This window comes from Orbilia oligospora, assembly GCF_000225545.1.
Source record: "Orbilia oligospora ATCC 24927 unplaced genomic scaffold scaffold00215, whole genome shotgun sequence".
Taxonomy (NCBI): Eukaryota; Fungi; Ascomycota; class Orbiliomycetes; order Orbiliales; family Orbiliaceae; genus Orbilia; species Orbilia oligospora.
Window position 1 is genome coordinate 2,518,217 of NW_011645772.1, and position 26,516 is coordinate 2,544,732.

Here is a 26,516-nt window from a genome sequence, read left to right on the forward strand (position 1 = left end):
AAAAAAAGCATATCAGTCCTACCCACATTAATATCCAGTAACTAACCAACAATTTTTGGTAAAAAAATAAGGCGGAACCAGTTTTCGGATTCGGGGAAGCGGTTGAGTACATGCATATTCGCTGCACGTTCCGAATGTAGTACGAAGGCTGGTCTCCCAGCCTTTCTTCTTCCCCGCTTTGTGTTCCAGAACCTTGATCAACGACGCATGTGCGTCCATTCCTGGGTACGAGATAAGTGCATTGCCGAAAACACGGGTGTTCCGCTTGTCATTTAATTCGTCACTAAATTCCGAAACCCGAGGATATGGTCCACACATATAGGAATCCGTTATCCTATACGTTCTTGATTCTCAGCGATGCTCTAACTCCAGGCAAACGGCAGAACGGGCTTTTGGCCCTTTAAAAAAGTCAAATAGAAATGGATGTATAAATTAATGAATATGTACATGAAATTTAGATGTTTTGGTTAAGTAGGTATTAAACAATATTCATGAGATACACTATTTGCGAGGTATCGATGCAAAGGTAGTGGTACTATGGAACTAGGAAATATATATTTATTCGGGGGCGATTTCCTCTGTTAGGGCGTTAACACCCTTCAAGAAGACCTCCTTCGCCTGGAATTGGGCCCATTTAACTGGCTCCACCTCCTTCGCAATGACCAATTGGTCAGAGTCTGTGCGATAACCGAACGACTTGAAACGGGTGTTTTCAAGGACGTATAAATTTCCAGGGATGAGAGAAAACCTCAATTTAGGGGCAACGTAAGCTGTGCATAGAGCCTCGGACATAATACGGACAAAAACGAAGTCACTTTCAATCAGCTGGGTGCAGATGAATCGTGGTCCTTCGGCAGTATCCATTTTAACTTGCTTGGTGGCTGAATTCCAGAAGAACTTTGCTGCTTCTGCCTGGTTGGATGTCCAAACGATACGAGATATGCCCTCTGGATCCACAACGGTTGGGTCAACCTTCAAATATTGGTTTGCCTTGTTCGCATCATTATCTCGGCCGGCAATATAGACAGCAACCCAAGTAACGGCTGGGGCAAGGGTTGTTGAGGTTACAGTGGTGACCGGGTTGACAATGGTGGTACTGCCGTCGGTGACAACATTGGTAATAGTAGTGACCGTTGGAGAGATGGTATCTGTAGTAGAGATAGTTCCAGTGACAGTAGCAGTGACCGTAACGGTAATAGAAGAAGTAGAAGTAAATGTCGACGTGGACACAGATGTAGATGTAGAACTAGATGTGGCTGTGGATGTGACTACATCTGTTGAAGTAAATGTAGCTGTATTGATAGTAGTGATGGGGCTCTCGACAAGGGTGAGACAGGAGCAGGCACTCGAATAAGCAGCCTGATCAATGCATGCTGTAGCATAGGCGGGCTGCGTGACTTGACGTTTTCCAATCATTACATTTGGCAAGGCGGCTGTAGTTGTTTCAGTGAGCCCTATGGTCGTTCCGACAACAGTAGCATCTGATGTGAATGTTGCTGTATCATAAACAGTATCTGTGGAAGTTTGCGAGTCGGTGTGTGTAAAAGATTGAATCTCTGTCGACGACTCCGTCGATATATCTGTATTTGTAGCCGTATCCGTTGAAGTCACAGTCTCAGTGGCGGTTTCGACCACGGCCACGATTTCAGTTGCGGTTGCAGTTTCGACGACAACAATCGTTCTGAATGTGGGGAATTGAGTCAGCGTTCAGTTCAATCCTTTATAGGTACTGTTTTTCTCCGATTTTGAGATACATATGTATCCGGTGCACTAGTGTTGAGATATATGGATTTAAGGGAATATCGGGTCCAGGATTTGAACTTACGTTGAAGGACCCCCTGGAGCTGGCCAATGGATTGCACAGTCCGCTGCAGCGACCACGTTTCGGCTAAGGAGAGCTATTCCGCGAATTTCGATTAGCTTCATTCGCAGGATTGGGTGTAATATAAAGTATTAATTATTTGGTGGCTAATTGCCAGCTTAGAAGCTTACCTCGTAAACAATTGTTATGACTACAACCGTTGTGTCGACGGTCAAGGGCAGCCGCCTCCGAGAGCGCCAACAACCCAAAAATGGACGCTATTTGGAACTTCATGTTGTTCAATAACTGTGTATAGAGCCTGGGTTTCGGGGTAGGCAGAGGATTGAATATGCGACTACAGCGAACGGGTGGCTGATGGCAACGGTGCGGATGAATACTCAAGTCCGGACTACAGAAGAGAGAATATTTTTTAACCACCAGCTGGCGTTCGATTCTTATATAGCATTAAACTCAAGAGGCTCCAGAGGCCCACTATAGTTGTCCAAGTGGTCCCATTGCGATCTCAGCCCTTTCGCCTCACGATCTCGGCATAAATTGCGTCGACAATTTTGCTTAGATTTCTTCGGCCTAGCCATATGCATGTGGATGTGTGCATAAACTTGGAATATCTGCAATAGCAAGATTGGAGATAACGACGCCTTAGCGGTTACACGCTAACCACTCCATGAACCTCGCTAAGCCTAGTTGCCAGAAACGAAGCTTTTCTCGAAAAGGATTTGCTATAATTTATTGGCTTGCGCCCACACCGAAATTGATTTGTTGGAATTTGGAAAGTCGTCGTGTTGAAGCGGATGTACGGAGCGGTGGTTGCTTTTATTGCTAGCATGCATATACGATGGCTGGAACACGCACACTTTCCCCTGAGAATCTTACACATACGATTGAAAACATTCCCGGATTACATTTTGCATAAGGGACCTTACGGGACGCCAGTGGGTCTCGCTATACCAAAGGGTTTGGCCCTGGCTTCCATGCCGTGTTGAATTATTTACAGCTTAACGAGTTAACTAGTATGTATACTATAGATTTTGCTGTACAACAAATGCCCCCATCTACATAGGAAGTAAGTACTTAGCTGACTTTAATAGTGTGGTCTGATATAAGTCCCAGTTATTAAGACTCGGCTGGGCACGTATTATACTATTACTCCTCGTCTAAATTAGCTATGGTTTTGGTTGAGCCCCATAGTTACACCGAGCGAAGCTGGCCTCGCGAACCCGTGCGAAAACGGAAATTATCGGCCTGCTGAGCATCCATGGCCCGCATGCACTGATAATTAAACTTTTATAATGCCAAGCCCGTCTTCGAGGCCCAATATCGATAACCAGGCCCACAAGGTTGTACAAGGGCCTGATTCCGTCCCACTAATTGAAGAATTTTCCCCGGATATAGTCAAAAGGGGTTGTATGTAAAGTCTGGTAGCCCCCTTAACTATGCACATCTTGCCCTCAGTTGGATTTTGGATGTGTAATTGCAGGGGTTTTGCAACTTTAACTTGGCGTCCTTCCATTGAACTCGCCATGGATCAGTGGAGTCTGAATTCGGCGCTATAATTCTATACTCCTACCGGATTTACCACGAGAAAGAAAAAAAAAACGCTAGTTATGTCGCTATATCATGATTTTCATTTAATTTCCAACGGGATGTTCGAGGTCGAAAGCGACGGAGATAATGTCATATCGTGACAAAAGTGAACTTGGTCAAGGGGCTTGATTAATCAAGACGGCCGGGTATTCGGATGCACGAATATATTTAGATACTTCCACATGCACAAGACAAAGATGGCTTTGAGGGCGTATCAATTACGGTACGGAAGTCGACGTATGTGCATATGTCAAGTATTCGTTCACACTTTGGATAGTCATTCTGACTTGACGGTAGTTCATATTCTCGTTCTGCATGCGTCGTGACAGATGTGGATATACCCAGTGCTTGCAGCGCTGTGCAGAAGTCATTCATCGGCAGGCGCCATAAGCAACATATCTTTTTACAATGTAGTCAATACGCTCCCTCTCAACCGACGTTGTAGAAACTGCCTATTAAACTCAAACAAGGCAATAATTTATGTGGCATCGTAGCCTATAGAAATATGGGTGGTTGGTACGTGCACTAGGTAACGAGGTATCGAATTTCAACCTTCAAACCCAGTGGCCATGGTGACGGGGTGGTCGAGTACCTATCTGGGGTTTTGTTACAAGATCTAAAGGTTTCCCTTGGTGAAACTTAAGCTACCTATTTAAACAACCCTCTGACGCGTGAAGCTGGAGATATCTAATATCTTATCTGTCATCAAATTTAAAACACCCTCGGCCTTTTGGCTAGCTAGCTCCTGGCTCGACTATCTTCACATCATCGATTAAATAGATCTACTTCAACCCATCAGTGACTAGAATCTGAAGTGCTAGTTTATTGATGCTTTCTTCCTAAAGCTCAGTTCTTTTCTCAAAAGTACAGTCAAAAAAAGACACTAGCTCGATATATATTTCGTGGCTTGATAACTCCCCGTTTCTGAGCACCCACAAGCCTATCTAACTTTCTTCTGAATATATACGTCACTCGTGACAATTGAACTAAGGTTGGTTCGCTTGTACTTCCCAAAGTCTCCCGAACCAGACGGCTGGACGTAATTTATTCTGGCGCTCCACATTAACAAAAATCAGGTATTCCCGACAGCCCAGAAAACCCAGTCAGCATTTTCGAAATGGCTGGGTTTTCCTCCCGTACTGTTCAATTTCAAGATCTCATTCTACAAGCGTTCAAGTTGAAGCTAAAGGATCTTAGCTCAACCCGAAATGATGGATGTAGAGACATTGACGAACTCTCCTCGCGGTCACGAAAACAGATGGAAGATATTAGGGCCATAATCTTACGAGGCGACAAACTGAGCGAGGAGGCAACTGCCCCGCTTGACTTACAAGGACATCCTATCTACACACAGGTTGCGCTCTATAGGCTCGCCGCTGCCAAGATATTTCATCTTGCAGAAGTTCTAATAGAGACCATTGAGAAAGGCATCAAGGTAGTCACACCTCATGGCCCAGATATAGTCATCGTTCCAGCACAGCGGCAAGGGTTGTCGGATGCGAACGAGGGAACAAGACCAAGTTTGGAAAACAAGGCAACAACCCCGAACACGGAGCTAAATATCGATACCGACAGCTTGAACCAACCAAGAACCAAAATAGGGCCCTCGTCAGGCGCATCAAGACTCTACAAACTGAGAGAGATGAGCAAGCGATTTTGATCTCATCACTTCGTGCAACGACAAACGCGATGATTCTGGGGCTTTGCTTATTGATTGCCGTTATTGTCCTTGTATACATCAAGTTATACTCTGGGGTATATTTCCATGGAGTCGGGCCTGGATCGACTCCTACTTAAGTTAAGGGTTTCAAAACTCGGGTGAGTATGTCTCTTCCACATCCTCTCTAGCTCTAATGTATTCTAGGGATCCGACAAGAAAAAAGCCTATCGCACAGATGAAATATTCTTGGCTTGTCCTCGGATTTCATACTTTCGCCTTTCATCCCTACTAGGTTTGCTTGACAGGCGACAGTCTCTGTGCAAGGCATTTTTTGTGCTTTGCTTGCCTTCTCTCTCTCTCTTCAAAGACGACATCCCTTTATCATGTTGTTAGTTTCTATATCTCGCTAGGCTCATCTGCGGTACTGTCAATTCCCCTAACACGATAAGTCCCCCTACAACGAGTTGGGGCTTATCGAATTCCGACTTTGGTGGGGAGTGAATTTTAAACCCTTTTATCTCCGGATTGAAGCCTGCAGCATGGATATACAATGAACGCTGAAGCACACTAGCCGTACTATGCTCTCAAATGGTCTAGAAAACCTTCGAATATTTCCCCTATCAAAGAAATATACCCAACTCCTTATCTCGTAAACCAGAATTAATTGCCAACTCCTGATAAATACAGACCAAGTATATATTATAAATGGGTGACCAACATGCGCTCTGGACCTGCGCTTGCATGCAACTGGTCTCGTTCCTAGCAACACGATCTACTAGTCTCGAGGCTAAGATCGAATAGCAGAACACAGGTGCACGCACTCGTGTATATCCTTAGTCTAGTCTCGAGGCTACTACATCTGTCCACCATTTGCATTAACCATGAACTCGCTTTCAAATTAGCTTTTATATAATTCTTAATCTGGTATACTCAATAATATAATATAACATTCTAGCTTGGGATTGTGACAAATACAATTGACTTTGTTGTATTTTTGGCGCCGGCAACTTCAATCCGTGTGTTGCAAAAGCTTAATATTTACTTAGGGCCCACAGGAATCCCTGCGTCTCGATGATCATATTCCGTTTTGTACGACGCGGGCTATCATTGGCTCTACTTGCACTCGTACGAGTTTCATTTGGGAAGGCAGCTTTGGATTTTTCAGCCTCAGAGCTTGTAGTCAAGGTTCCCAAGGGGCTTTTCTCAAGACTCTAGTTTAAGCTTGCGCAATTGTCAGTTTTTTAAGGAACGTTGTCGCAATCCAGTCTCCCAAGCTTCATCCATCTTTATTTTCCCGAAGCTGTTTAATTATATCGAGACAATTCAGCGATTCAGCCGGATTCCATTTGACGTGTGGCGGATATATATCACCCTAGCTGCAAGTTCCAGGAATCCTACAACATGCGACCGTTTGCCGAATGCGTTCTTGTCATCTTGGTATCCCTTTTCACAGCGCAGGCACAAGACTCTGTCCTGCCAACTTGCGCTCAGCCTTGCATTTCCGTCGGACTTGGCCAGACCTCCAACTCGACGTAAGATGCCTTTGCCAGTCCTCAGGTTACATCAGTACTGTCACGACTTGCGTCCGAAGTCTCTGCAATGAATCCGATAGACAAAGGGCGTTTAATTACTCAAAGGATACTTGCTCAAGTGTAGGTATTGAAGTATCAATCCCTGGAATCAGCTCGACCAGTTCGAGTACTGTCAAATCCGCCACAGGGGCTGCTACACCAACACCTACAAACCCAAATGCTTCTTCGACATCGCCAGGTGGGAGTGCATCAAGGACGCGACCCCCTTCGAGCACAACGGAGACATCGGCAGGGAATCAAAACGGATCTGATTCGGCCGATACTCCCACACCAGCGTCAAATAATAGCGGCAGCTCAGCACCAGTTGGTGCAATTGTAGGCGGTGTTGTCGGTGGGGTCGTCGCACTCGTCGCTGTCGTCATTCTGGGTACTTGGTTACTGAAGAGAGAGCAAAGGAAAAAAATGGAGATGTAATTGGCTGCAGGAAATTTTCCGCCAAAGGCACCAAAGCAACCCGATCCGAATTCCCAAGGAATCTGGGAAGGGAACAATGCATACAGTTGGAATCCACAGACGAATGTGCATGATGTTCAAGGAGGTGTGCCAAACGCAGATGGGCGTTGATCAAATGGGGCTTCCATGTCAATAAAATAGAAAATATGGATTACAGAAAACTCACTTCTTATAAAACTCAAGTATTGAGCGGGGCTTATCCTTGTAGACGGATACGAAACCTTTCTTGCATATATAACACAGGCTGATATCCTGCGTTATAAAATATCCACTCGGATTGATAAGCTTTCGACATCCATCAAAAATAGAAAGGTTCTCAACGGAAGAACAGGATTTTCCTGTGAGCGGGGTCTTGGCTGGCAGTGAAGGGGAAGTTTATCCTTGGCCTGCAGTACCAAGGCTTGCTATGATTCGTTCTCGAGACGAAGGTCCACCCATCCCGCGTCGCACAAAGAATGATGCTATGGAGGTCCTGTCGAATTCTACCGGTGAGCTTCTCGTTCAAAAAGGTGCTGGGCCCACATTTCCTGGCACTTTGTCGTGCCACAGCACAGTATATACTAGCATCGACATCCTTATTTTCATGTCGGCATGATCCGACCATCTTACCAGATATTGAAGCCGCCAATTTGGGTTATGCCCAAAAAGAACCCCGTTTCGGCTTAATATATATACTCTTCACGATATATATTAATTATCCTTACCACCGAAATCATGCTTTTCCCTTTCGTGTTATCATTATTTATCCTACCTACCAATATCTTTAGAACGGTTCTCGCACAACCCCCCTGGCTAACTGGCGATGGTTCGTCTGATTGTGGGCAAGGGTGTTTTTTCCAAAACCTTCGCAATTCGGGATGCCAATTTCCCAACATCGGCTGCGTCTGTGAGACACAAGGCTTTATTCCAGACCTAACGACATGTGTCAATGGAAGATGTAATGCTACCGAAGCAGAACAAGTTTTACTAGCTGCTAGTTCGTTATGCGCTTCTGTGGGCGCGTCAAGTTCAACCCAAGTATCAACTGCATCGGGTTCGACATCAACTCAAACGTCGACGTCGCAAGTATCTACTAGGTCCGATACTTCGCGATCAACATTCACGACTTCGACTTCAAGACCAAATACATTATCCGATAATAGATCAACAAGCTCCAATTCTCGTACCCAATCCTCAACCGGGTCAGCGACTGCACCACCATCAGAAACTCAATCGGAATCTCCACCAACAACAGATGGGGGCTCAACACCTATAGGTGCAATTGTCGGTGGCGTCGTAGGGGGCTTTGGTGGGGTCTCTTTGATTCTAGCAATGGTTTGGTTGATAATGAGGGAGAAGAACAAGGGAGACACGATAAGAGCACTTCCTCCTTTGATGCCAAAACCTCATACCGATCCAATAGAGCTAGAGGATCAACCGTTGCCAATATGGGATGGGCAGCAAGTTTTCACATGGAATCCACGAACAAATTCTGCAACGGAACTCCCTGCGACAGAAATCGTGAGACAAGAGCTTCCTGGAAGTTGAGCTGGGCAGATACGATGGGAAGTTATTGCTATTGCTATAGATTTTTTTTCTCTACTATTCATGTACCATTCACTAATGTTAATGAAATGATCAATGATGAAAGATTTACGCAGGGAACTCCACCATACATCCATTTCATGAATTGCAGCTAGTATCTCCGCCCAGTTCGCTATGTATAAAGCTGATTTCAATGAAGAAAAAAATTAAAATCCACACTCGAGATCCAAACAATTAGAAATAAATCTGATCGTGTCGCATTTAACCGGTCGCGGCCCGCCCCATAACATCTTAGCCGTTCTTACATATTACTCGTCATTGCATTGCATTGCCACAATGCAGCTATCCCACCGGTTGTATGTCTTCGGCCGATAGACTGCAACATGTTTCCGACAATTAGTGCCTTGATACATGTAAGTACACCGCTTGCCCCACATCGAATCCTGACTGCAGAATCTCCAGGCTCGTTAGGCCAATGATTGGACTTCTTGGTATCTTGGTTGTGTAACCGAGGCCTAAATCCGTTCCTAAGCTTATAAGCAAACAACGTACGGTGCCTGGAAGATGGAACGGACAGGCGCTTAAAACATCAAGCAGGAGGCGGCGAGGTTAGAACCCTGCTCATTATGATTTTCATAAATTATTTTTGCGTAACCTGCCAACGAGGTATTTGAGTTTGGAATTCCTTTATCCATTTAAGTTTTGTGGCCCTTTTCTTCTGTAATATTACTGTGTGTTATTACGGCATCTTTAGACTGCTGACTGTTATTCAAAGCTTACAAAGGTATCCATCCTTTTGTCCCCCCATGATAATATATGCATATGATATTAATATACTAGCTGTTTATACAGAAGCTCTTATCGGCCAGAGTAAAGCTTAGCGTCAGGACAAATAAACTTCCGACCGGAACATTTATAATATTCATCTCTTCTACAAAATACGAATACGGGGACCCCGGCACATCCACACAATGCTCTGGACGAAACCATTTATTTTATTTTATTTCTTCGCTCAAATCCCTTCAGGGGGCCTTTCCCAGTCCACAGTATCGGCAGATATCCCTGGAAACGTCAGGTTTCGGATTCCCAAAGACTCTACCACTCTCCAGACTTCAACTATAACTTCTAGTACTATTACGTCGTCGGAACTTCCTTCAGATCAGTTGCAACCCACCGTTAATGTTTCACAGGGGACTGATAGTTTGGTTCCTACCCCTTCGTTACAGGACAATAATTTGGGGGCACAAAGCAAACCCGTGAACGCTGGGGCGATAGCTGGCTTGGTTATTGGTGTGGTCGTTTTACTGCTCGGGACGTTGATTGGGGCGGTCTGGTATTTACGTTCAAGAGGCCGGAATAAGAGTACCTTCACGAAAACCGCAATTGAGAATCAATCTGAACAGAAACTTCCTCCAACAGAGACTATCTCTAAGGAGACCATCCAGAAACAAGAAACACAGACGGTTGAACCAAAACCCAAAACACCACCGGCTCCGAATTTCGATAAACCGTCTCAAGAGGCCCAAAGAAGATTAAGGTCATCTTTCGGAGGGCTGTGAAAAAAGAAGTTTTGGGCAATTAGTAGAGGGGAGAATTTGAATAAACTTTTCAGTCGTGGGAATGTCTCAGATTCCTTTGTAATGATTGTCCTAGATCAATTCCAAGCTGGGTCCTTGGACGGTCCCTGCATATCTCTAGAGTATTAGCATGTTTGTTTCAACAGTATCTGCTAGTGTTTCTTTTATGAATCTATGATATCATATTTGCATCGTCACTTAATTTTTTTTGTAGAATTAATTTTCTGTCAAGTTATAACATATGCAAATAACTAAACTTATAGAGAAATTTTGAATACTATAGGCAGCCCCTACAATATCATGCAATATTAATAAGTACCATGAGTTCCTGTAAAAGAATAGCCTTAACCGATAAGACCTCTCCTTATCCGCTATTTTTATCAACTAGGCTCCCTAGCGGCCCAGTGAAGAGCAAACAGCTCGGCTTGAGTAGCTCCGTGTGCTGGTGTCACAAACTCGACCGCGATCAGGATCGCGATATACAGTCGGCGAGTTAAATTACGCTGATCGAAGTGATAACATTACACCAAATATATATAACTGACATTGCTCGAATAGAACCTTTTAACAACATTCAGATAATGGATTGAACCAGAATTTTGACCTGACGAAGCCAACAATTGCACAAAGGCTCTGATTAAATCACAAAATTTACAGCGTGTTAACAATATTCCCGTCTTATTCGGCGAAACGCCTTTGTACTACAATATGAGCCGCCTAAATTCATTATCTATTTACAATAGGAGTATTGTTTTCAACCCTAGCAAAAATCACAGATTCCTACATTTAAGTCTACAGGGTTAAAGCCCTTCAAGTTACACATCTTGATCGCGTCGAGTTCTAACGTCGCATATAATGCACATATCCGTCTATACACCCAGGCCCTAGTATATATATAAAAAAACATCCAAGTTATTCTATAGATATCTAGATTGCTCGAACTATGCATATATGTCACGAGTCAAGGTGGGATGGGTATGAGCATAACATGAGTCTACACAGTTTCTCACTATATGCTGGCGTACACTCTCGTACTCAGATTTAAAACATTGGTACTTATATAATATATATATGTATATCATATAACGTTCGTAAATAGCAGCTTCCGGATAGATATATATCAAATCTTGATAAATTCAAAATCGAAGTTGGTATTAATATATTATAAGTGTTAAAATACATTTCCAGGCTTCGAACTTCGAATACGAGCTCCAATAGCGCCCAGCATCAAATAAAAACCTATTTCCATTAAAATACCCTTCAATTCTAATAATCGTAAGCAATAACTCATATACCTCCACACTGAAAGAATCACTTTCTAATAGTTGTTTGTAACGTTTAACGTTCTTGTTAACCTTACTTAAGTAGATATACTAGGTTTATCAATCGCGATCTTGCAATTGCGCTTGAAAGCAAAAAGAAAAACCATGGATCCCACATCCAGCCGTCTTTGCACCTGCTCGGCAAGTGCCCGGCATGCCGTCAACCCGACGAAGCTTAACCACGGAGAAATGGTTGCCCTATTGATAGCCTCTCTGGTTACCCTTGGTGTGTTGCTTGTTTTCAACATTATCGTTTTGGTAGTTGGGCTATGTATTTGTATGCGTCGGAGACGGCGCAGAACTCTACAAAGTCGAGATTTACGGCAAACTGTTGACGAAATGAGGAGCTCATGAAGATTCTTTGAGCTTTCTAAGATGTCATGCATTGGCAATCGATATTTCTTTTGTGTTCACTAGAGTTAGGGAACTCAACAATTCTGACACAAGGCTCATATCCTGCTTTGTTGCAACTGGGTTGATCAGATATCTAGATGATTTTAAAGGCCAGATTCCCCATGTACTATGTACCTAGATTGATCGATATATCTTGAGTGTAAAACTGCATTGCCAGATCATTGCATTGCTCCGTTTTTAAGATATCCTTCTTAGGCCCATAGGTAAGGTGTTTGTACAAGCAATTATAGTATTAAGGAGTAACGTTTGAAAGTGCTCGTTGAAGTTTGCATATTTAGATATCTGTTTTGCCGCACAATCATATCAAGATTGTATGATCATATTTTTATATCTTGATCATTGAGACAGCCTCGCAAAACACGCTTCGGACAAACACCATCATAGGTTTTCCTGGTAGTTAGCGCCCTCTGGATCCTGTATCGCAATCGCTGTATACATTTCTTAATACGGTAAATTCTGAAATAAGAGCCTCGAAATAAACCTGGTTTGGTTTGGCCTCTCTCCTAACGTTTCAAGATCGCAGTTGATATTGAACGCAAATGACAGCAAATTTGCAATAAAGCAAATGTGAGCTAGGAATATTGCGGTATTGAAAATTTCTGCTATGAAGCTTCATTGCGTAATTTCTCGCCTCAGTTGAAAATGAGTCCGTAAATGTATGTGTAGGCTAATGATGGTAGCGACAACAGGGCTTAATAGGTAGATTCGATCCACTATCCAAACTTCAACGTTGCACGAAGTTTGCTTCCTTTCCAAATATGGCGATATGAAAACAGTAGGATACTTTAGTGTTTATCAAAATGAAGCCTTCTGAAAAGAGGCTCCGCTTTTCGAGGTTCGAGATGTAATCAAGTCAAAATGTATATATAACGAGCATTTGCCTTCGAAGATCTCTTCTCACGATCAAATATACTTTACATTACTAAGAACAACCAGCGACCTCATATATATATGCATAACCTAAAATGGTAGAAAACCATATCTCAATGGCAATATTTATGCTGCTCAATCTAGCTTTTAAGCTGGCGGACTGTAATTCGGTCCATACCCACACAAATAGTACTAGTACTTCCCTGAATCCGCGCTCTCAGTTGACGGAAGCCCATAAAACGAAGGATGGGATCCTCGTTCTACCTACTATCTTGAACTTGCAATCCGTAGTCGAGATTATAACTACTAGTTCAAGAGAAATTATTGAGATACTTCCCACACCACAGGTTAGCATCTCACATGTCCAACAAAACAATTCGGCACAAGTGTCAACCCGAGGCCAAGAATGGTCGCGATGCACGATGTCAAAGTGTCAGAAACGAGCGTCTATCACATCTATTCACACATTTGAGTCACAAGAACGACCCCCGAATATGACAACCGTGAAAGCCCCGGCACGTCCGACAAAAGGTATTAGCTTATGTTTTAAGTTTTTATAACAAGATGTAAAGAGAAACCTCTACTAACCTAGTCTAATATGGCAGATGCGATCCACACGGAGCTAGTTTTTGTACCAGAATCACAGTATTTTAAATTCGCGGGTGTCACCGACACTATAAAAAGAGAGTGTATATGCCCTAGTACTGGTAAGCGACGGTCTGGACTAGGCTTCCTAGCGACGGTTGGAGTGATCACTTGTATAGTAATCCCCATCGTACTGCTCATTTTCATTTTAAAGAAATGTCTCCAACGTCGCAGCCTCTCTCGTGTACTGCGGATCCGGAGTCGATCTAGGCCTTACGAATACGACGATGAGAGGTATATTTTCGATGTAAGGGATCTCTCTATCTCTAGCCCCGCCACTTTTGCCCGACCTCATCAAGAATGAACAAAGAGTCGACTCGACAATTTAGAAAACATTCACAATCTTATCAATAATATGGCGCCATTAAGCGAAGGGATTCTATTGAATTTCAGCAAATATAAGCAGCGGGCGGGGCGCTAGAGGCAATACACGATTTCTTCTTCATTGGGCCTAGCAAAAATCCGTCTCAGGAATGCGCAAAACGAGAAATACGCCCGTCTGTACTTCGACGACCCACTTGTATTATTCCCTATTATTGTTATTACTATTACTAAGATTCATGTTTTTCCTCTTCATATTTCTGACTCTGGATCTCGTTTTTTAGTTTTCGTTTTCATGGTTGATCTTCCTCTCGACGTCACCCTAGCTATCTCCAGATTCAAAATCTCCAGCCTCCCCAAAGACTTGTTATTCACCGGCGTACAACCACCCCTTTGTTTAGTTTGTTAGTTTGATCATTTGGTACCGCCTCGAAACCCCCCGGGCTTTTCTCCTACTCATCCATGTATTATTCAAATATTATTCTTATCACAATGATTGGAGTGCCTTGCTACGCACGGCGCCTACCTAGCCAATTGCCTGGATGTCTGTAGTGTTGCTGCGCGTACTGGATCTGCAAAATCCAACAAATTTCTTGTGTTAGCCCCGTCCTGGGTTTATTTCTGGTACCAACGAGGCTAGTTTATACTATTCATCTTGTTGTATCGAGATCCATAGCTATAGATCTAGACGTCGACTTCTAGACCTAGATTGTATTTTTTATTTAACTCTGATAATATATAATAAATAACCGTCGCGGTTGGTATAGCCTCCTGAATACCGCCGCTCCTCCAGAAAGTGTAGCCTGGTTTTCTCTCTTTCCAAGGTTAAATTCTACAGTACAAACCAGTTGGCCGTCCGCATGATACACTTTCAATTGCCATTTTTGTTGGCACTTCTGAAACTGCGAAGCCTAAGATTCGCGGCACAGACTGAGGAGACTTACCGACCACCATCCAGGTCGAGAATGCTGTACCAGAATGCTGTTTCAGAATTTCAGGAATTTATTTTCCAAAAGAAGTATTATTGGGTATTATTCTCTCCCCAAGGGAGGAATATCTTCTGAACAGATAAATTGCCTGTTAGAAACTCACTTTTAACACAAGAAAACCCGTGCGAGCCGTGGAGGTGTTTTTTTTCTTTCTTTCGTGAGACCTGTTTGATCGACTTAGACTGTCTGAGTATTCGAATTCCGACATCCAACAGGAACAATATGTCGCGCGCGCGGCGACACATGTCATGATGCGCCACCGAATAATGCCTATTCGAAACGATAACACCAACTTTTAAGAGGACTACGAAACCCTACTTCGTTGTAGAAGTAGTTATCATTTTCACAAATTCAAGTTTCTTTGCTGTCTTTTTTTTTTTTTCCTCTTTAGTTTTCCTTTCTGCTTGCAAGCTTGAGAGCACAGAATTCCCAACTGTTAATTCAGCTCTGCCCCACACTCCGCCTCAAGAAAACACATGCCAGTTGTAAATTAAATCATTGAAGTTGAGTGTGCTGGCAAACAAATAAAGGCGGCGATACCACTTCGTTTAAAAAAAAAAAAAAAAAAAAAAACTTGATTGCAATTTTCATAATCCCTTCTGAGCTGGACTCTTTCTTTTCTTTCTTTCCCACTACCGTCCCACAGAAAAGTTGGAAGTTATTGTGCTGTGCCCAAAGTTTCTAACCAGCCTCGTTGGTGACAGGTGGGGATATCAGTTTCATTCTCTCGACAAGCAACTGGACTTGGACAACTTGAGGCCGGAATCCTTAAATTTTGTTATGCTGACCTTGTTGACGGCACGGTAAACGTCGACTCTACACAGCCTTCTCTTCTCGCCTCTCACGAAACAGGATTTCGTGTTTTTTCTTATACTTTTTATTTTTATTTTTTCTCTATCTTTTTCCCTGGGTGATTTTTTTTTTTTTTCAACTGTTTAGTATCCTCTACTGGCCTCGGATATCCCTAGCCGGATTGTCTACACTCTTTCAAATTCATCTATACCTCAGGTATTGTTACTCCAATTTTTTTTAAATCTCTATTCCAGAAAAAAAAAAAGCGAAAAAAAAGAGACAAGTTAATTCTAAGAACCCTTTCATGATGCCAGACGTTGAAGCCCACATTGATAGCTCCAGCTTGCGACCATACGTCAAGCCCATCAAAGAGCTCCCAGATCCTACCATATCGTCCCCAAACGTCCCAATAAACATTAGTAGATCCAATCCTACATCTACACCCACCAGCGCCACAGAAATGGAAAACCCAGACATGAGGGAATCTCTTCACCCCTTCGATCCAACGACGGAGGGGGTCACAACCACCGGTCTTGAAAACGCTCGCAAAACCCTTATCGGACTGAGCTTGGGGATTATCATCATACTCATCCTGTTGGGGGCTGTCACCGGTTTGATGGTCATGAAGCACAGGAGAGCTAGGGCGAAGGACTTGGAGGCTGCTGCTGAGGCAGCAATAGCAGCATCTGAAAATGGAGGGAAGAGTGATCCGGATGTAGTTTCTCCTGCACCACCGAGGTATTCCCTGGAGGATCCTGCGGCTGTAGGAGTGGTGGCGCTTCCTCCTGGTTATTTGGAGGCTAGAAAGAGCGACGAGAAACGGGAACAGAGTTCTGAGAATTCTACGGTGGAGGAGGAAAAGACGGACACTAAAGTTAAGAAAAACGGGAGCTTGAGGTCAAGCCCTGTGAGGAACATGAGGATATTGGTCTAAAGGGACGTCGACCAGATAGGATACACATTAGATTCTATGGAGGGTTTAAATATTCCTTTGTATTGCGCTTTCTCCTTTGTATTGCGCTTTCTCCTCTAATAGTCTTTTGCTGAGAGGCTACTCTTCATTCTCGATTTCATGTAGTTATATCTTTCCTTTGTTGTATATGCTATTGTTTTCAAGGTGCTTTGTAAATTAGTCGGTTTAGGTCTTTGGTGCATAGTTGGGTCCTCTTTTTTTTATGGTTTTTGGGTCTTCGGAGTTCATCTGTATTTCATGTAAAGTTTTTATATTCCTGGTAGAATATCATCTCGTAAACCAGAATGGTCATATCTATACTCCTAGTATACAAAGTAAAAACCGTCATTTGATCCTACTGGACCTCCGCTTGGCTATCGTTTCGGCTACCACCTTGGTTTCGGAAGCTATTGACCCTATCACCTTTTTTGCCCGCTTCGCGCGTATCGATTTGGACGTCTCTTTCTCGCCATTGGCTGTAGATTCTAATCCCAAGCCATTAGCAAGAGACTCCTCCTCCTTTTTAACATCCATTTCGATTATAGCTGCTGCTTTCTTCGATGAGACCTTCCTCGAAGGTTTTGGTAGCGCTTCTTCTTCTATCTCTTCTATCTTGACAGCTTTCTTTCCTCTCTTCTTAGGGGCCGGTTTCTCAACGCTATTTTCGACTTCACTCTTCTTCGCCCTGATTTTCTTCTTCGGCTTTAGATATTCTTCCAAACCTTCAGGCCAATAAACCTTTCCTTCCGCCCCTCCCATAGCCAATTCATTTAGCTCAATATTACCGTCTTCCGCCATACCATCCGTTCTCTCGTATGGTATAACATCATTTACCTTTTCCCACCCATCCAACTTGAACTTCCTCATAACTTCAAAAACCGCCTGTTCTTTATCCTTCGCCTCGATCATTAAGTCCATATCATCCTCACACGGTGGTAAATCCCAAACTCTCGGTGAATGCCTCCTTCTGTCCCTGTCGGTGACGCTTCCTACTCTGGGCTCGCTATAGTGCTGTTTTTGTTTAATACCCTTCTCAACCCAGGTATTTTTAATCCTTTCTCCATAAACCTCTTTCACATCATATGTTCCTTCCCTCAACTTCCCATGAACGATATTATTATGATGCCAATCCAGCACCATTGGAACCCCTAACTCCTCGCATATATCGATTAAATCCTCAACACTCCAGCAAACGTCATCATTCTCCAGCACCAAACGCCTCTTAATCCCTTCCGACAAACGAGTGGTATATACCGTTCTAAACCGGTCCAAAGTCGCAGGTTTATCTCCAAACGTTCCACCCATGTGAATAATCATCACAGCATCTTTATCAGCTTGTCCAACCAACTGTAAACGATCTAATAACTCGCAATGATACTCCAAATCCCTAATCGCATTATCCACAACTTCCTGTTTTGGACTGGCTAGTTGCGTATATTGTCCCGGATGCATAGTCAACCGATGACCATACTCCATCGCCAATCTCCCAGCTTCTTTCAAAGGTTCCGCGGCATGTGCCAAATCATAGCCGTATTTGGAGTGACTCGCGAAGGGGAACATTTCGGATGAGATACGTAGGAATTTGATATTATATTTTTGGTTCCAACGGATCAAGTGACCGAGGTCGGTGGCGTTTTGGAAGCCGAGAGACTTTACGTAGGCTAGGCCGCCACCGGGACCGGATTCGGTATCATGTTTGTGGATTGTATCGAGACGACAGGTACGGGAGCAGAAAATCGGAGGGTTGGCTGAACGGAGGTAGGTGTTCAAGCAGGCCTACAAATATTAGAAATCATTTTATCAGCAAATGTATGATATAGATTAACTTGGGAAAGGGAGAGCTTACAAAGCCCAAACGACCTTTGAAAGGAATCGGGCGATATTCATCGTTGACGGGAGGTGGACGATTGACGGGAGGTGGACGATTGACGGGCGCCTCGTCACTCCCTACATCCTCTGGCTCAAATGCACCATCATCTGATAAAGCCTCAACGGCTTTTCTCTTCCTACCCGGCGATTTCTTCGCGGTTTGTAACGTCTCTTCTTTTACTTCATCTGTCTTCTTCTTTTTTCCAGTGGGTTTTCTTTTCTTGATAACCGGTTCATCATCGTCCACGGTATTAACGAATGCAGACGATAATGCTTCGTCTTCTGTAGCCGTAGGAGACGCTCTTAATGCATCTTTGCCGTCAATAATTTCAGAATCCGGCGGAGAAGGTAAATCGACGGCATAATCAGCTTTCGCAGAGATGGTCCTCTTCGAACGACGCTGGCCTGCTACAATATCCTCCGTCGTATTCGATGACGGCAAAACTGAATTAGATGCCTTTCGACCACGAGACATATTTGTATATTCCAACGCGGTGTAGCTGATAACTCCTGGTATCGATTGAGGTACTATACTTGGCAGTCGTAGTCGCGGTCGTAATGGGAATGATGATAATGATGATGATATTAAACACCTCGAGCTAGAGGACAGCGACAAGATACTCCGATTAAAGCTCTTATATCGCCAGAACATAATCGATGCTATCCCTCCTCGAAGATAATAATAAACCCAAATTCGCCCCCTGAAAAGAAGAAGTCCATGACCTAAACGGATGATAATGGGGATTAGATTGGATGTTAGAATGCTCATGACATAACCTTTAGTGGCAAGCCCAGGAACAAGCTTAAATTGGCCGCTTCGTCAACGCGTTGGAGATCGATCGAGATCGGTCGGCGCGATCGGGAAGGTTGCACAAGCAAACTAATATGGCCTCAAATGTGTTGCTCTGATCTCACAGACAGATAACTTGGTGTAGACCAGTCTCGTAACCAAACTGTAAGACTGGGTGTAGACGTCTAGACTCTAGGATGTTTATCTTATTTACTGGCTTTAGAGCTGACAATGTCAATTGGTGCATTGCAGTTCGATTCTGCTAGCTATATTCCTATACGAGGAACTACCCGAAGGGGCGATGAGGTCAAAATGACCGGTGCGACAAATAACACCAGAGCGCTTCCCGAAAAACGTTTAAGCGTAAGCAAAAACCCATAGAGGATCCCATAAGCTAGGCCCGTCCTAGCTAAACTATGCAGGCATGTAAAGAGAGTATGATATGTAATGGACAGTAAAACAGGGTATATGAATCCATACAAGTGTCATAAAACAGAAAGAAAACGTGAAAAACTCCCGAACATTCACTCGTTAAGCCCTCGAGACAATCAGAGTCTTGACTCCCAAGTCTTGAAATGCGCTTCCTGTGGACTTGCCAGCGGGCTCGCAACTTTCGTGGCAACTGTTGAAGCGGTTCCGTATTCAAACTCGTTATCTTCACCGAACCCCCTTGGCAATGGTTGAGCTGTAGGACTCAACGGTAACTCAATGTCGCTCTCCAGCTTCTCCTTTGGCTGGCTGCGTCCGATGCTACCGATACCACTGAGCACACTGCTTCGTCTGCGTTCCCTTCGAACGCCAACTCCGAATACAAAGAAGGCGAGGGCGGCCACAATGCCCACTATTGCCAACATGATAATTGCACCGATGACTCCTGCGACTGCTGGTGCCATACCATGTCTTTGAGTTGAACCCTGCTCGTCGTTCTCTCCATTGGTATTTGAGCCAGTTGGCGGGTTCGCCGGCCCAGTGCCCTGGCAGAAGTCTAATTTCGCGGAGCATACACTGCACCATTGTCCCACGCTTCTGACAGCAACTTCATCCAACTTCGCCAAAAACTCTTGATACGGCATACCGAATTCATCATCGTCTTGGTCGAATAGTGGCCAATAGGTAAGTGTATCGTCCACGGTAGTTCCGTTTCTAAAACCAAACGCCACTTTGATCGACTGCTGATCAACGATGTGATCAGTACTGAGTGTTTGATCGTCCGTGTAGAGTTCGAAAACCATGCTAGATCCTAGATCCGGGAGTCCGAAGAAATCAGGACTACGGGATGGAAGGTTCGCGATAGCAAAGAAAGATAGCATGATATCGTAGTCTCCAAGAACAAAATTGAATTTACTCGACCAACCGCCTGGAGAAGCTAATTGCTCACGGAAGGTACGAGCGATTTTATTAGCCATTAGACGACCGCCGACGTCACGAAGGTCTTCGGTAAGGTCTCCACTTGTCCAATTGGGGTTCACGGAGGTAGTGGTATTGCCGTACATGTTGAATTGTAAGTGATTAGCATAAATATGCAACTGTTGGAAGTCCTCGTCGGACATTTCAAGGAGAGTGGAGTTCCCGGCTTCACGGTTTTGGTTGACATAGTCGTAGAGGGTGTAGGCATAATAGAACACCATATGGAAATCCTCAAAGACGCCTTGGAAATATGGTTCATAGAGGCTATCGTAGAATGGTTTGGATTCATCATAAAGGGACTTGTAGTCGTCCGAGCTGTAATACTGTGCAGAAGAGATTTTCTGATTGTTGCACTGCTGAAGGTTACCTGCCACCCAGACGGATTGGGGGTCTGTAGAGCGATATGTGGTGATCGGGGCGTATTGGAAGCCATTGAGAGGTCCGTTTGAAAAAGTGGAGTTATCGGCGGCCAGAATATCATTGCCACTCGTGATGGTGTTTTGGTATGCAACGGGTCTATAGAGCCCCTGCAAGAAGGCCATTGCTAGATATATCATGTTAGACCCACCAATTGGTTCAATTATGCTTATACTGGACTGATCAATAGAAGGTTATCAAAACAACTTACCGGACTGGATAGAAAGATCCATGTTTGGAACCTCAGCATTGACATAGTCGGAATTGAATATCTGCGAGGTTCCGTATATCTTCAATGGAGCATCCTTTCTAAGATACTTGTTCCAATAATACGCCCCGTCTTGAAAGCACATTGTAGCACCCCCAGCGCCAAAAGTACCACCCTGAGTGCCATCGGGCAAGATGAGCGAGGTTCTGTCGCAGTGGTTGTGGAAAAGGAACACCGAAAGGACGGTCCCGTTTGACGTTACGGCTGGTGACTTATTGGCCTGCGCATATGCGGTAGCAGCCAGCAAGCTGAAGCTCGCGATAATAGATGACACCTTCATTTTGCTTGTATTTTCTCTCTATCTGTCTATCTTCTTTTCTTCCTTTCTTCCTTTCTACTCTTATTCCCTTGCAGTCGCACTTGCGAAGAAGTGAAAGAGCGGGGTATTTCTCAGGGCCACAGTCTCAGGTCTTTGGACAGACAGGGCAGGACAGGGCGCGGTCAGCTCAGTTTAAAGCGAGCGAGCGGCTGACGCAGAGGCAGAAAAAAGTGTTGCCGATAAGCAAATAAACTGTTTCCGCCCAAGATTGGCCAATGCAATGGAATTTGGAACCCCTCGGCTGACGAAGGATAAGGCGGGCGCACTGAAAAGATATGGAACTGAGCTGAGAAGATATATTACAATCTCAGATTCTTTTGAGGAGCAAAGGAAAGAGAGAAGGAGAGAAGAAGGGGGGAAGAAAGAGGAAGAGAAGATGTATCTTCCAGCAGGAAGAGTACCTCTGTTATAAAGCATCTATCCACTGAATCAGGATGGATGGCTTGCCTGGCCGACTCTTCCACTGCAGCAGTTCAGTCGACACGGATCGTATTCTCCGTCTCGAGAATGATCGCCAGCGACAAGCTGCCCACATGCGCCTGCATCGAGCCTACACCGCCAACTCTTTTTTTTTTTTTTTAGGCTCGCTCGCTCGTAACATGCAGGACGCATTCCGTTATCGATGGATGCATGCCGTTTGAACCTTTTTAGTGTGGTCCAACTTCTGCGGACTTCTTGGAGACCACCATAACCACCCCTTGCCAACTTCTTGGTATTGTAACTGGCCGACTTGGACCGAATTGGCCCTGTGACAGAGACAGAATTCTCTCTTTACCACCAAATAATCTACCAACCATTACTAACTTGGTGTGGTACTTTGGGGGGGTCGGGAAAGCGGGGCTGTTAGAACGGCTCTTGGATGGTTAAAGATTGTCGAAACTCGACGGCCTAGAGTCCGTGGCCACTGGGAATAGAAGGACCCTCTTGCCAGAAGTGTGATCCATGTCCATGTCCTTGCATTGAGATATGCTCTGCACGGCCGGTCACACCATTAACACCAATACTTCTCACCGAAGTAAATGCCGGTAGAAGGATACGGCTGACAAGTACGGTGGGTGCAAGTAGACGGTACAAAAACCGGTCCATATGCCCTGCGCGTGCATGTCAAAGGAACCGGTGAGATCTTAACGCAGCGAGCGATAAGACTGTTCCGGCCTAGCAGCTTATGTTCTCCACAAACCACCACCACTATTTGAAGTAGTACTAACCGTCTGTCTTAGGTTAGAATTTGGGCGACCGACCGACCGTTTGTTCGAACACAAATGGCATGCATGTTTGCAAAAGTTGGGTCGTGAGACCTTTGGCTGAGTATGTATTAACTCCGCTGGTTTCTTACTGGCGGGGAAAACTTGACGTCTTCTAACCAACTCTTTTCGCTATTTCTATTTTAATTCTCGCTTTTTCCTCTTTGCATTGACCAAGTCTCCATATTTTGCAAGGTTCGGGAAATCTAGAGCGAGGATGAAGGCGGGGAGGTTGGAAAGGCTGAAGTGATTACATCGATCGCCTGCCAAGTTGCAAGTTTCCGTGAGGAGGTGCGGGATTATTCACACTAACTTATAAAACTCAGTACCTCGTTCTTGCATTCACTAGAACTCCGAGTACTAAGCTATAAGGTGGTAGGTGGATGAGCATGAGCATGAGCATGAGCCTCATGCATGAGCGCGTGGGACAAGACAGAGGACTAAGTTGCATTTGAGTAACGATCGAACGTCGGTGACGACATTCAACATACATAGTACTGACATGATTTGATATCGTGATTTCATTGGAATTGGAATTAAAAACGTACACGAAATAACATAACGGACAGACAGGAGACATTTATTTGACAGCCGACAATGATAAGACTAAAAATACTAACTAACCGTAATACCAGACCCCCCATAAGGATTATGTAAGTACATACTAGCTTTGATAGTTTTTACAATCCGAGTTCATCACAAGAAGAATGGTGACATCGAAACATCCGAAATCGGTAGACACCTCATATAATCCAAAATCGCATTTCAATCCTTGGCTGTAATGGTCATTTTATTGGAAAATTGAGGGTTCTCCCTCTGCCAAGACCGTTTGCCGGGTTTACTCGGCAGTGTCCGCGGTGTCGAGTTCGAACTCTCTGGTGCGCGGTTTCCCGTCGGAGTGAGCAATCATCCAGTATGGGCGTGTGTAAAGTTGGAGGGTATTTGTGAGGGTGGAAACACCGCAGCAGGCCTCTTCACCAGAGAGTGGCGTCAACACGATAGCACCTGTGGGCATTTGGGTACTGGTGGACGGGAGGTTAGGACTCGAGTCACCAATTTATTTTTTTTCAATTTTATCTTTTTTTTGAAACCTTCAGAACTGATGTCCTTTTTTTGGAATTGAAGATGGACGGAAAGGGAAGGTTTGCTTGTTGTGTTGCTGTGTTGTGTCGTAATTACTCTTCGCCAATGCCATAACCGTAGCTACTGTAGGGATTACCTAGGCTCTGTCGACCAGGCATGCCCATACTGTCGAACTCATCACAATCATCATCGTCCATCAACATCATATTTGGGTCTCCCATGTTATAATCATCTTCATCACCATATCCATACTGTTCGGGAGTAGGAGGGCGAACTCGGAGAGCCAATGGTCGAACATCTGGAACTGGGTTGGCAGCAACTTGAATTCTTGCTGGACGAGCAGGAGGAGGAGGACGAGCCTGCACTTGAACTTTGGGAGGAGCTTGAACTGGAACTTTAAGTGGTGGTAAGGCCTGGGCTTGTACCTTTCTCGGTGGTGCTTGAGCCTTATCCTTTGGTGGAGCTTGCAATTGAGACTTTGCAATTGGTGGTGCTGGTGGAGGAGGAGGTGGTGGGTTCTGATCAGCAGCATCGTTCTCATGCTGAACTTTCATCTGACGGGCCACTTGTTCCTCATAGCGGCGACGGTTCTCGTCTTCATCGTCTTCATCAATATTCGCGTCCAAATCCGAATCCGAGGAGTCTGGAACTTGAACCGCGGTGACTTGCAATTCAGCTTCATAGCCCGTACTTTCGACACAAGCATAGAATGGCTGATAAAAGCGGGAAGGTTTGAAACATGGACGTCCGCTGGAAAGGTTTTCCTCTTGTTGGTGTCGAAGTTCGTTGACATAGAGTAAAGCCGCTTCCTCGCTGGCTTTGAGCTCAGCGGTGGCTGGTACGCCTTCCATCTGACGGTTTTGGAATTCAACGTTTAGTTTTTGTTCAATCTGGAAATTTCATATATGTTAGCTTGTGATATCAAGAAATAACCGGGGGAAACGTAAGACTGACATATGAGGGGTCTACGAATAACCTGAGATAAGATACGGCGTAGACCACCAGGGCGAGACTGAATTCAATCATATTGCCGGCTTGGTGCTTGGTAGCTTAATAGCCCCTAATGTTATGTTATGTATAAACTAAGTATATTTAAGAAAAGGTTGAACTAGAGCGGAGCAAATATCTATATGCAAATCTATGTTCCAAGAGAAAAAAAGAGAAAACCAGGATTAAGATATATTGGAGGTGAACTCAATGGACTCTGCAAACTCAGAATGTCAAGAACACTATACTATGTTGCTTATCAATCGAGAGTATGTCTACAATGTATGGTGAAGAACTCAGGACTTTCTACCCATGCTACTTGCTTCAGACATATATACACTCGTGCACTTGATATTCCTCACCACGGACACCATTAACAATAACACTAAAGAGAGTTAACTGTTAAGTTACACCAATTATGCTTCATATGCTTCGCCATGGCTAGGGGTAACTACGAAGGAATATAACGTTACTCATCTCAAACGCTCTGTATAACTTCCTAGACCGTGGCACACAGTCGTCGCGGTTTCATGATATGTAGGTAGGTAAATCCGGTGTAGTTAGAAATATGGTATAGTCTAGAATTCGAACTGCACATGCTTAATATCAATTCTCAGAGCTACATCTAGCTACCTAGCTAGCAAGATTAAAGTGTGAAGGCACAATAATCAAGTTGTTCGTATTATAAGTAACAGGTGTATTAATGCACTGCTGGTTGCCCTTATCGCCCCGGTCATGCATGCCCAACCGGACTACCGCTATAGCGAACTTTCAAAATATAATACTGTCTTAGATCTTAGCTTTCTATAGACCCAATACAACATTCGAAATGCTAGATGCAACCAACTAACCTACCCTTTGCTGTAAATATTAATAGCCGCGCAGCGCAAAGCACTACATTGCATTGGTATGGTCAAAGCCTATGGGTAGTATCTACGTATAGAGGAACAGAGGTCTAATTCATTTTCAATTATGAGGCAAAGACTGGGCCACTGTGTCGAGTTTCTTGCAACTGAGAGTACGCGAAGTTGGATTATGCATAGACGCACATGCCACGACGGTCCGCAACATTAACAAATGCATATACATTGCTTCAAGTTGAAGGCTTGATCATTTACAGTCCAAATGAATGGAGTTCCGGAATTCCAACTTCCAACGGTGCAACTAAATACCACACATTCCAATACCTGCGCCAGCGCTGCAGCCAACACTCAAAAAGTATTTCGATCAGTCTAATTGATTCATTTTGGTGGGAAACCTAACAATCCAACTTGAACCCAAACGAGGGCTGCTTCAAAAGTTAGAAGGGAGTTGGATTGCGGTGCCGTGCATGTAAGAACGACTCCTCAACAACTAAGGATATAATCAGCTTTTAGAACACAAGCTTTTTACCATTTTGCCACTTCTGCTGCTTTTTTTTGTCTCAAACTGTGCAAGAAAAAAAGAGAAAGAAAAAAAGAGAGTTTAAGGTGGTGCACAATATTAGACGCTCGGAAAACGGCATACGGTATCGAAATATTTCATTTCGTGGTGTATATTCTTAGAACTTGGGAAGCTTCACTAATCGTACGCCCAGCTCCGGATCCGAATTCTTCCTTACATGTGACTTAGGTTC

At 44.2% G+C, this 26,516-nt stretch overlaps 9 protein-coding genes across 9 annotated transcripts; 5 read left to right on the forward strand and 4 right to left on the reverse strand.

The window, feature by feature from the left end:
• Positions 1-558: 558 nt before the first annotated feature.
• AOL_s00215g749 (uncharacterized protein) lies at positions 559-2,095 on the reverse strand (the record flags this gene model as incomplete). The annotated part of the gene is made up of 3 exons (XM_011129951.1): positions 559-1,681; positions 1,826-1,898; positions 1,993-2,095. The coding sequence occupies 3 exons, from the start codon at positions 2,093-2,095 to the stop codon at positions 559-561; spliced, it is 1,299 nt and encodes a 432-aa protein (XP_011128253.1).
• A 2,428-nt stretch (positions 2,096-4,523) lies between these two features.
• AOL_s00215g750 (uncharacterized protein) lies at positions 4,524-5,066 on the forward strand (the record flags this gene model as incomplete). The annotated part of the gene is made up of 1 exon (XM_011129952.1): positions 4,524-5,066. One exon carries the CDS (start codon positions 4,524-4,526, stop codon positions 5,064-5,066), a length of 543 nt encoding a protein of 180 aa, XP_011128254.1.
• Positions 5,067-6,467: 1,401 nt separating this feature from the next.
• Positions 6,468-7,072, forward strand: AOL_s00215g751 (uncharacterized protein; the record flags this gene model as incomplete). The annotated part of the gene is made up of 2 exons (XM_011129953.1): positions 6,468-6,598; positions 6,634-7,072. 2 exons carry the CDS (start codon positions 6,468-6,470, stop codon positions 7,070-7,072), a joined length of 570 nt encoding a protein of 189 aa, XP_011128255.1.
• Positions 7,073-7,825: 753 nt separating this feature from the next.
• Positions 7,826-8,638, forward strand: AOL_s00215g752 (uncharacterized protein; the record flags this gene model as incomplete). Its single annotated transcript, XM_011129954.1, has 1 exon — positions 7,826-8,638. One exon carries the CDS (start codon positions 7,826-7,828, stop codon positions 8,636-8,638), a length of 813 nt encoding a protein of 270 aa, XP_011128256.1.
• A 968-nt stretch (positions 8,639-9,606) lies between these two features.
• On the forward strand, positions 9,607-10,194 carry AOL_s00215g753 (uncharacterized protein; the record flags this gene model as incomplete). Its single annotated transcript, XM_011129955.1, has 1 exon — positions 9,607-10,194. The coding sequence occupies one exon, from the start codon at positions 9,607-9,609 to the stop codon at positions 10,192-10,194; it is 588 nt and encodes a 195-aa protein (XP_011128257.1).
• A 5,678-nt stretch (positions 10,195-15,872) lies between these two features.
• AOL_s00215g754 (uncharacterized protein) lies at positions 15,873-16,499 on the forward strand (the record flags this gene model as incomplete). The annotated part of the gene is made up of 1 exon (XM_011129956.1): positions 15,873-16,499. The coding sequence occupies one exon, from the start codon at positions 15,873-15,875 to the stop codon at positions 16,497-16,499; it is 627 nt and encodes a 208-aa protein (XP_011128258.1).
• A 363-nt stretch (positions 16,500-16,862) lies between these two features.
• AOL_s00215g755 (uncharacterized protein) lies at positions 16,863-18,861 on the reverse strand (the record flags this gene model as incomplete). Its single annotated transcript, XM_011129957.1, has 2 exons — positions 16,863-18,293; positions 18,364-18,861. 2 exons carry the CDS (start codon positions 18,859-18,861, stop codon positions 16,863-16,865), a joined length of 1,929 nt encoding a protein of 642 aa, XP_011128259.1.
• Positions 18,862-19,724: 863 nt separating this feature from the next.
• On the reverse strand, positions 19,725-21,548 carry AOL_s00215g756 (uncharacterized protein; the record flags this gene model as incomplete). Its single annotated transcript, XM_011129958.1, has 2 exons — positions 19,725-21,127; positions 21,212-21,548. 2 exons carry the CDS (start codon positions 21,546-21,548, stop codon positions 19,725-19,727), a joined length of 1,740 nt encoding a protein of 579 aa, XP_011128260.1.
• A 2,121-nt stretch (positions 21,549-23,669) lies between these two features.
• Positions 23,670-24,940, reverse strand: AOL_s00215g757 (uncharacterized protein; the record flags this gene model as incomplete). Its single annotated transcript, XM_011129959.1, has 3 exons — positions 23,670-23,853; positions 24,011-24,804; positions 24,869-24,940. 3 exons carry the CDS (start codon positions 24,938-24,940, stop codon positions 23,670-23,672), a joined length of 1,050 nt encoding a protein of 349 aa, XP_011128261.1.
• Positions 24,941-26,516: the final 1,576 nt, after the last annotated feature.